The sequence below is a fragment of the Tiliqua scincoides genome, chromosome 6 (assembly GCF_035046505.1).
Source record: "Tiliqua scincoides isolate rTilSci1 chromosome 6, rTilSci1.hap2, whole genome shotgun sequence".
NCBI lineage: Eukaryota > Metazoa > Chordata > Lepidosauria > Squamata > Scincidae > Tiliqua > Tiliqua scincoides.
In genome coordinates, this window is record NC_089826.1 from 83464053 (window position 1) to 83474894 (window position 10842).

Genomic DNA, 10842 nt, shown 5'->3' on the forward strand with positions numbered 1-10842 from the left:
GTCAAAACCACTGGTGCTGAATCCACAGGTAAGGAGAGCCCACCGTATTATCATTCTCCAAACAGCTGAGACATAATGGATATCTGATCATTGGCTACTGGACATATTACTTTTCTTTTGCAGTGTCATCTTCCTTACTTGTGGCACATCGTGGTCAAGAGAGCTAATCTGGAAAGTCCTTCCTAAATGCATGGAGACCAGGTCAAGTGAACCCTTCTGGTACAATAACTCACACACCAAGAGTTTTGCTCCTTCTCAAAAGGCAGATCCTTTCAGAGCAGATCCACAGACACACTTTGCCTCCCTTCCTCCACACAAATATCAGGCACGCTGCATACAATTTTATATAGTATTAATACATAATAAAGTTAAGGTAAATACCAGGGATGGGCTTTGGAAAGTCAGTTTAGCAGGCAACGTCAATGCCTGGGAAATCCCCATTTCTTCTGTCTTGATGGCAGCAATGTAGTCCACTGAATAATATTCTCCACCTGATGGCCGAGGGCAGAAAATGAACATGAAAAATGATGTGACCGTTTTGAACTCTGCGCATACATACTGGATTAGGAAGGGTGTAGGAGGGGTGTAAGGGGTGTAGGAAGGCCGACACCGTGTTGGGGATAGTATCAGCGGCAGTAGTACTGCCAATATCCTATCCAGATTTAGATATCAATGCTGTAGCAAAAACCCACATTTTATTTAAATATCTAAAGGTTTCTCACACTTTGAAAACAGTTGCATTTTGCACCAAAATAAGTGAGCCTACCTTGCAAAAACTGTCTTCTGTATTTTTGAAACCCATCTGCTGTCTTCTCACCCGTTGTTTTTTGAATGTGTAGCCCAGTAATGTTGTCTAGCAAAACAAGTTCTGTGACATTAAACTCAAGGGCCATGTTGGTGTTGTTAATCAGAAGTTTCACATAAGCACTTTGGGGTGTATGCTCCGTAATAACCTTAAAAAGAAACATTAATGCTAATTAGAAACAGACTTCAACCAGAATCTGGCTTTACCCCATGTCTCTCTCTTGATAAGTCAGTGAGCAACCTGAGGTGGGGGGAGAAAGAAGGGACCAACATCTACTTGTTCTGTCTTCCCTACATCTCTCCCTCTCCCATGAATTCTTCCTAGGTTCCCACATGTATTGATTATCCATTATAACACCGAGATCTGGTAGTATTTGCTAGCCTAAACTGACTACAGACTCTCTTAAAGCTACTCTACTGTATTTCCAAAACTACGGGTACAAAAATTAAATACATTTATTATGGCTGAATATTCATCTGAACTCTCTTAAGTACTCAGTTTACTGTTTGATAGCCAGACCACATCTCTACACCGGCAGTTATATAGGACAATCCTTTATGTGCAAACCAAAATCAATTTCTGAGCTAAGCAGAGGGACAACATACTCTTGCTACTCAAATGAATTCAGCCCTTATTTATAAATTATCCCTACCCCAAAACAGAATCAGAGCCCCAATGTTATTAGACTAGCAAGGGAGAGCAAGTGGATCTAGAACCTTAGCGGCCTCTGTAGAGCATAAGACTCATGCTGCCATTTTGTTTTTAACCACAGAACCTAGTTTTCAACCTTTTCCACTTCAAGGCATACTGACAAGGTGCTAAAATTTTCATGGCTCGCTATCAGATTTTGTACAATTGACAAGGCACACCATGCTGCTGGGGTGGGGGTGTCACAACCCCAATGAACTACCTTCCCACAACTTCCACGGAACACCTGTGGACCATTCGTGGCACACGGGTTGAAAATCACCACCCTATATGAAAGCATGCCATCAACTAAGCCTTCTGTCTTGTCTTACGGAAGCTCAGTCTGTTGTTTTATGTGTTTAAATTATATTTCAGTCCTTGAATAGTGTTTATAGATTTAGATTCTACAGGTGGTCTAATACAAATGGAATACAGGTGTTCAGCAGCAGACCACCCCAGCCCCACACACAGGGCAAAGGTCTGCGATGGCACTCCCCCGCAGGCTATCGCCACCCTTCGCATTCACCTGAGGCTTCCCCTACTCACCTGAGGCTCACAGAGCTTTGTGTGACTTCCACCCGCGTAGGGGAAACCTCTCTGAGGTTCCCCGACGCTATAAACTGTGTTTCCAGAAAACCGGAAGCACAGTTTCCGCACCTGTCAGGAGCCTCAGAGAGGCTTCCGTGGGGCCCTACACCTTGCGCTTGGGGCTTTTGCCCCATCGGACCATATAGTAGGTCCACAACTGCAAGTGGTCAAAAATTAAGTTTAATTCATTTCACAGTTCAATTTCCACATCAAATGCCATTAATTCTAGAATACTTCCAAAGCTGTGCTATAGTTTCTAATGTTTTGATAGAGTTTACTGGTTTGAAGTTTATACTTTGTGTCTTTAAAAAAAAAATCTTGGGGCTCAAACAACTTTCTCAGGGATTTAGACCTCACAACTCTTCAATAAAGTATGTCGAAACTTACCACTGCGCATTTCTGAAAAGTGATCCCATGCATAGAAGACACTGCACTTCCTGATACACCTCCATGCTGCACAGAAAATTAACCTTTTGATGTAAGTTGCAACATTCAACTTAAATCCATTACACACATTTGATCTTAATGAAAAAAATACTAAACACGTTCACCATTACATAATGGACTGTTTTTATCATGAGATTAGAAAACGTCTTCCTTGGTCGACCAAGTTAAGGGTCATCGTGTATTACTTTTGCAGAACTACTCCCCAACCCCCAATGTGTGTAACTGACCATTTTGAATGGAGCTGCAAGGAATATATTTGCAAATACAAGGCTAACAGGCACTCTTTTCCTCTTAACTGTGTATAGACAAGCAGCTAAAATCAGAGGGCCATCAAGCCATTCGTAGAGGAGTATAGGGCAATGCAAGGAATTTTAACTGCAAGCAAGAGATCTGAAACCTGTTGGGTCAAATACTCCACAACATGAATTGATCAGTGGAGAGGAATTTGGTCCATGGTGGGGTAGCTGCATCCCTTCCTCACCAGCAACTCTGCCCAAGACAAAGAGCTTCAGCCTCTCCCTAGATATTTCGTACTGCAGTCAAATAACAGCCCGTCAATGTGGTGTCAAAACTCAGGTGACCTTTTACTAACCAGTTGACGGTTAATGGGAGCCTCTCGTTTCAACAAGATCTTCTTTGTCCAGGAGGGGATCAAAGCAAGGAAGGAAGGAAAGAGGTGAACAGCTGGTGCTGCAGACGTTAAAAACAGAGTATGGTCTTCACTTTGCACCTTTGCCAGGGGTGTTTTAACAGCTTAAAAGAAAAATCAAAGGAAAACTCAGTGCAAAAAACACAAGAAAACGTAGTGCAAAAAGGAAAGGACTTTGGGTCCAGTAAGGTGTGTGTGAGCACATGAATGTGCATGAGCAAGAGCAAGCAAGAGAGTTGGCAAGTCCAGCTCAGTGCTGACTACACCAGTGCTACTCAAAGGGTTCACTGTTGAACCAGCATTTTTTTTTTTGCAGTGTGTTGCAGATAGGTACACTATATACCTGAATAAATGGATAGTGTGCTGGTCTGCGACGCATCAGAAAAAAATACTGTGTATACATAACACTGGTCTGCGCCTCATATGCTTACCTGGATTGTCCAGCTTCTCAGAGCATCTCATGAGGCTTGATGCACATCCAAATCACATGGCAAACTTCAGGAAACTTTGAGAAGCCAGAGGAAGGAAGCATCAGGAGACATGCTGCGGACCGGCAGCAGATTGCTTCTGGACCAGCAACCTTTTCAATGGGCCACACTTTGAGAAACACTGGACTACACTGACTGGTAGAGACTTTCCATGGCTTCACACAGGGATCTTCTCCCAGTCTGATGATGATGCCACGGACCAACCACTTAGATTGAAACTGGGACCAACCACTTAGCTATAGCCTAAACCCCACTGAGTACAGAGAGCATCAGTATCTCATTTAACTTTTCTGTAAAATGCAAATAAATGCCAGGCAAGACAGCTAGCCCAGGGTGCTATCTGCTCAAAGTCAGTCAGGTCCCATCTGCAGAAAGCTAGGCACGCATCCATTTTAACACCAGAACCAGAAAGCTTTTGGAGGACATACATTTGGTCCCCTGCACATCTTGCCATGCCAACACCAGAGAGCCAGTTCTGTGCACCATCATGCCAATGCCTAGCTTTGCACCCCCTCTAGCTACGCCACTGCACATATTTCAGATTGACTATGAACTTTCTATGCTAGATGTTGTCTGTTTCACCAGGGTGATGCTATTTCTTTACAGGGTGGTATCAGTAACACAAAACATCCAACCTAAGCAAATAACTTGAAAATGAAAGACCATTTAATTCAACAGCATTTCAAGTCAACAAGCACCAGACTGAAATGCCAGCTATAAGGAATACCGACCGGCTGTGCTACAACACTTCCTCCATTCTTTAATCCAAACCTCAGCTCGAGCAACCTGTAACACAATAATAAACACGATCACATAATCCTAAATAAATATCTAAAACAAGGCTCATCGCTTTGGCAGCTTCACATTTCTGATTGCACCTGCAGTTAAGGTAATATCATGGACTGAAAAAGCAAATATATTTTAAAAGTGAAACAAATTTTTTTACAGTGCAGTCCTATGCATGTCTACTTTTAAATGTGACAAAGTCTGCAATCCTATGCATGATTACCTGGGAGTAATCCCCACTGAACACAATAGGACTTTTTCCAAGGTGCGTATAGGATTGCGGCCGAGATCACATTTAGAAGCACTATCTCATTGCCGCTCCCCTCAATCTGGTGCCTGATGCAAATGCCATTATTTGTGTCATGAATGAGCCAGTCATAGTTAACGGGATCCCATTTTCCCATCCTGGCTGTCTGAACCTGTGGTTAGAACAAACTGGGGTTTGCTGGGTTTGGATGTTCCAGTTAATCCTGGTTTGTTCAAAACCAGGACAGGAAGTTTCAAATGCCATCCACTGGAAAGGGAAGGGGAGCCCCTGGGAACTAGGTCTGCAGCAGATTAAACCATGACCTTCTCCAAGAAGGTTAGGGAAGGGGCTGGAGCTCATGAGCAGTCACAGTAGCAGCTGGGGCGAAATCACCACAGCCACCACTGTGAGTGTCCAGGGAGCAGGTGCTCCAGTTGCTTTCCAACTGGCAAAGCAAATGGAGCACTTGTGCAGCTGGGGCAAAATGGCCTGAGTGCACATGTGCTTCATTAGTTTCCCCAGTTGGAAGTTATTGGCTGGCACATGCTGGTGCCCTCTCCCAGTGGCACCCAGGGCACTTACCCTGTCTCGCCACAAGGTAGATATGCCCCTGTCCCAAGTTTAACCCACTTCTGCCAGGCAGAGAGGTGGACACATTTGGCCCCTGTTGTGTAGATGCAACATTGGGCTGAAATGGCTTAAGTTAAGGGCATCACCTGATCACTCATTTCTCAGTTATTCATTGCCTGATGACATTCAGCCAATTGCGTTAACTGTCTCTGCTGAAAACCACTGTCTCAATGCAAGATGGAAGTTCTATCTGGCAATAAATCTTCAGTGGCTCATTAAGTGTGATGACCTTGCACCAGCGATGTGCTGTGGGTGAGGAGGCAGGTGAGGCAGAGCCTCCCCACTGGAGTCCTTTGGAAAGTGCCATGTGAGAGAGCACGTGTGAGGTGCTTGAGTACCTCACATGGCGGCAGCACTTTTCAAAGGATGCCGGTGGGGAGGCTCTGCCTCACCTGCCCCCCCCAGACTGCAGTGGGGAGGCTCTGCCTCACCTGCCCCCCCAGACTGCAGTGGGGAGGCTCTGCCTCACCTGCCTCCCCACCCACCCCTGACATGCACGTGTGAATTGTCCCAAAGCTTCATCAGAAAAGCTTCATATTTATAAGCACATTTGAAACATCTGCCCTCGTTCCTGCCCTCAAGGTGATGCCAGGAAAGGTATGATCTCCGGAGCTGGAGGACTACCTGGCGGGCCACAGTCTCAAACTGAGACAGACCACCTGGCAGAGAGAGAGCTCTTCAACTCCTATTACCTGAGATCCACTGGACTGAACCTAGAACCTTGCCCAGGTAGGCACTTGCCACCTGGGATGCTTGGAGAGTTGGAGATGCTTCCTCTCCCCCCAGTCATGTCCCTGTGCATCTTGGCAGCTTCAACTTTAGTAGAAGAAGCCCCCGCCCCCCGGTTTCAGGCTGCAATCCTATCCACATTTATCTGAGGGTAAGCCTCATTGACTATAACGCGATTTACTCCAGAGTAGACATGCTCGGGATCGGGCTCTTACTCACCTGGGAGAGCAGGGAAAAGTTTGGCCCGCAGCAAGGAGACGTTGTCGGAGGCAGGCAAGGCGGGGAGCGGCTCGGGGGCCGTGGCCAAGCGGGGGGGCTCCGGCAGTCCACCCCCCCGCGAGAGGGGATCGCCAGCAGCAGCAGGACTCCCGGCAGCGCCCCGATCCCCAGGCAGCGGGAGGGTGGCGCGGGGCGCGCTCCCCTCCGTCCCCCAGGCATGCGGGGCTGGGAGAGGCAGGAAGGGAGCCTGCCTCCAGCCAGCCAGGCGCAGTCTCCCCCTCCGACCCCTACAGCCCAACCCTATGCATGCCTACTCAGAAGTAATCCCATTCTGTTCAATGGTGCTTACTCCCAGGGAAGCGTGCATAGGATGGCAGCCTCGGAGCCCAACCCCAGGCACGTCTACTCAGAAGTAAGTCCCGTTATAGTCAAGGGGGCTTACTCCCAGGCAAGTGTGCGCAGCGTTGCCACCCCTAGGCCCGGGCAAAGTTTCCGGGAGGGGGTCGGGTCGCCCCCACCGAGGAGGGTGGGCGAGGCGCGGCCAGGCGCTCCGCCTCCAGCGGCTCTCCGAAGGGGAAGCGGCTCAGGTTGCGCGCAAGGCCGGCCCACCGCGGGGCGGAGGCTTCTCCGCTCCTCCTTCCTCGGGACAGCCGAGCCCGCCCGGGAGGCGCCTGCTTTGCCAGCCTGCCCAGGATCGGGGCGCTCCCGGGGAGAGATGCTTCCCACGGCGCCCGTCCGCGCTCTCCGGGGTCCGGACGCGCTTCCTCGGGGGGGAGCCCCGGGGGGCACTGACTGCCGAGGAGTCCCCACCGCCGCCGGGCCCCTGCCTGCCGCAGGTCGAGCTGGCACGTGGCGCGCTGCTGGACCAGCTCTCGGCCGGCTTGCTGGCGCTGGCCGTGCTGCCGGGGCTCGGGCTGGGGCTCGGGGCGGCCAGCCTGCTCGGGCTCTGCGGGATCGGGCCCCGCCTGCTCCAGCCACAGGTACCTTCCCCCCCCGCCTGCATCTGCCCCCCCCCGTCTGCTGCTGAGGCACTCAGAAGTTTCCTTGTTGGATGCAAGGCAGTGGTGTAACGGGGGGGGGACACTAAGTTTTGTAGGCTGCGGTGAGGCTCCCTGCAAAACGTAGTGCTTTGACCCCCCCCCCAGCTACACCACTGATGTAGGGGAACGGGGGTACTGGAGCCTGGCTTGGCATGGATTCCCATCTCCTCATTGCAATTCCCAGGGTTAAGAAATTCCTAGCTGTCGGTGCTGCCTGAACAGGGATGCAAATTGCTTGACATCCCAGAACTCATTCTGGCCTCTTTGCAGTCCCCAGAGCTAGCCTAGTTCAGGCGATCCGTTGTGTGTGGAGCCTGCAAGCCTGAGCAAGCTCCTCCAATGGTGTATAGAAATGAACAGGTGGAGGATGAGGAGGGTGGGGTCAGATGCACCAGCCTTGCTCCCAACCTCAGGACTTCAAGCTGCCACTAGCACAGAACCTGTATACCTTCCTCCTGTATACCTTCCTGCATCCAGTCTGTATCCTGCAAAATAGAAGGGGTGGGTTGTGTGTGGCTTCTGTGCAAGTGACACTGAACATCTGGGGATCAGGAATGAGACAGCCAGTGCAATCCTGAACTTGCTCTTCTCCCTCCCCAGTGCGGCTCCCTGCAAAACTTAGTGCTTTGCACCCCATCTAGCTACACCACTCTGTATGTCCTTTTGTCATTTAGAAACAGCCTTCCGTCTTTCTGTTTAGGTGTAAAAGACGAGTTGTATGCCTCAAAACATGTTCCTGGGAAACTGGTCTGATGAGAAGTGACTGTAATATTAGAAACAAAGTCTTCACACATACACTGTAAACATGGAACACTCAGCACTGAAAAGAACACAGTAAAATGCTGGTGTTTATACTTGAAATCTGAGTCCTTCTTCAAGTACAAAGTGATATGCTGTCAGCTCCATGTTTATATACAAGTTATATGCAAAGTGTGCATCAGCAAAATCTTCAGGTGAACAACCTCCCTTGTGATTTTTTTCTATAACTCTGAAGAACTCAAAGGTTTTGAAACACTTTCAGAATTTGTGCGCTCACTATCTGAGCAATAGTGAACTTTTATAACACCTATGTGAGCATCATTCTCATCTAATTTCCTGGATTCAGAGATAAATGAAGAGGCCTTCGAATCTGTCGCTCTGATGAATGCATTTGTGGATTCTTGTTCATAAAAACAACCTTGCCTTGGGTGTCCCAGCAGGATGATTCCCAAAGACTGGTGGAAGGTGATCACTCTGAGACAGAAGATCATCTTTGCGAAGATTATCCGTTACCAGAAAAAAAGGGAACAGCCACTGGGATGGCCACAGAAATGATATCAGAACTTGAGCAATTTTTTCAGATGTTACAGGTACTGGTCGGTGGCGTAGCTGGGGGGGCGGAGCACTCAGCCTGTCAGGGAGGCTCAGCGCAGCGGGCAAGCAGCCTCTCCCTTCGGAGCCATTCCCAGCAGGGTGGGGGTAAAAAACGGAGCCGTATGGAGCTGTCCCCTCAGCTACGCCACCATTACTGGTTAAAGCCCAACTGAGTAAGAATTCATTTTTTAAAAATGAAGTGAAACTATTGATAATAATCACTAGAGATTAAATAGTACTAAATCACAGATTCTTAAACAGGTGTGAAGTTTCCATAGATGTAATCGTGGCTTAGAACTCTTTCTGGTTTTTGTTTTCCTGTTAGAGAGTTTGGCAATATCTTGTGCAAACCTACCACATTCCCAGTTCCCCCTTCCCTCCCAAAAAATATGTAATATCCATATGAATGTACATGTGAGACCTCTGTGATTTTTAACCACTGATTTGATATCCACTGATTTGACTCACCACTGATACCGAGGTCTACCTTTAAATGCCTTGTAACAAGGAAAATAAGTAGCATCAAAATCCAATTTCCTATGTTTGTGCTGTTAAATAATTATAATTTCATTCCATTAAATTCCATTATTCACTCCATCTAGTGACTGAACATAGTATAGTGTCTATATCAATTCTGGGGTGACAATACCCCAGTTGGTCTATACCAGTTCTGGGGTGACAACACCATTCTGGGGTGACAACAGAGGAGCAAGAAACCTGGAAGTGAGTCTTTATTTTTCCACTGATTTGGTATCTATTGATATTTTTTAATCTACTGGGGGTTCTGGAATCAGGCACGACCTGTATGTTATGCTATTTCATAGTGGTTTTTGAAATAATTGTTTCACCCTTTAGTAGCAGTGCACATTAAGAACATTTTGATGTAGGGGAAGCCTTGTCACATGCAGACAGGAGGTTTCATGTCACACCAAGGATATCAGAATTCTACATGCTGCAACTCTGTGAGCTAGTATTTTCCTTGCAGGGAGTGGAATTTGTGAGCTAGTATTTGAGCTCACATATTTGAGTATATTGTGAGCTCTGTGAGCTAGTATTTTCCTTGCAGGGAGGGGAATTTGACCTTTTCTGTGTCTTAGATACATTGCTTTTCATATACATATACTACATATATATATATATATATATATATATATATATATATATATATATATATATATATATATATATATATATATTGGCAACCTTCAGTCTCGAAAGACTATGGTATCGCGCTCTGAAAGGTGGTTCTGGCACAGCGTCTAGTGTGGCTGAAAAGGCCAATCCGGGAGTGACAATCCCTTCCACACCGGGAGCAAGTGTAGTCTGTCCCTGGTCTGTCTCCCTGGCTATGGGCCTTCCTTCTTTGCCTCTTAGCCTCAGACTGTTGGCCAAGTGTCTCTTCAAACTGGGAAAGGCCATGCTGCACAGCCTGCCTCCAAGCGGGCCGCTCAGAGGCCAGGGTTCCCACCTGTTGAGGTCCACTCCTAAGGCCTTCAGATCCCTCTTGCAGATGTCCTTGTATCGCAGCTGTGGTCTACCTGCAGGGCGCTTTCCTTGCACGAGTTCTCCATAGAGGAGATCCTTTGGGATCCGGCCATCATCCATTCTCACGACATGACCAAGCCAACGCAGGCGTCTCTGTTTCAGCAGTGATATACTAGTTATGGTATAAGGCTAGCAGGCATCTGTGAGCCTTCTAATCCAGCATTTCTTAACATTTGTCCCCTGCCGTCCCACTTTGCATGGTCCACGTATTGGAAATACCACCAGAAGTAACTGGCTATGAGTCATTGCCAGTTACTTCCAGATTGAGAGGCCAAATGCAACACACAACGCACAAGCTGGAGCTCTGCCCGCAAAGCCGAGTCTCCTACTGCTGCTTGTTGCACTGCTTGGTTGGTCTTGCTGCCAGGCAGCAGGATCTGGGCGTTCCATATGTACCACCAGACACCAGCTCAAGTACCATTAGTGGTTCGAGTACCACTGGTTGAGAAACACAGTAAATGAGGGAGAGTAATTTTTTTCCCTGTATTCTTTTTCTTTGCAGGAAAGTCAGCACCCTTTGGACACTTTTGTTACAGAATTTGCCATAAAAGCAAAAGTCATCTATCCTATTGTATTGTATATTGTATTAGCAACCTTCAGTCTCGAAAGACTATGGTATCGCGCTCTGA

General features: G+C 47.6%; 1 protein-coding gene across 1 annotated transcript in view; it reads right to left on the bottom strand.

Annotated features, from left to right (window-relative positions):
- Positions 1 to 3142, bottom strand: part of EVC2 (EvC ciliary complex subunit 2) — a 30546-nt gene extending 27404 nt beyond the window's left edge. The window contains exons 1-4 of the mRNA XM_066632074.1: positions 3120 to 3142; positions 2468 to 2533; positions 767 to 953; positions 382 to 491 (exon numbers count right to left, since the gene is read on the bottom strand). Coding sequence (XP_066488171.1) covers positions 382 to 491; positions 767 to 953; positions 2468 to 2500 — 330 coding nt within the window. The 5' untranslated portion in view covers positions 2501 to 2533; positions 3120 to 3142. The remainder of the gene's footprint in view (positions 1 to 381; positions 492 to 766; positions 954 to 2467; positions 2534 to 3119) is intronic.
- Positions 3143 to 10842: the final 7700 nt, after the last annotated feature.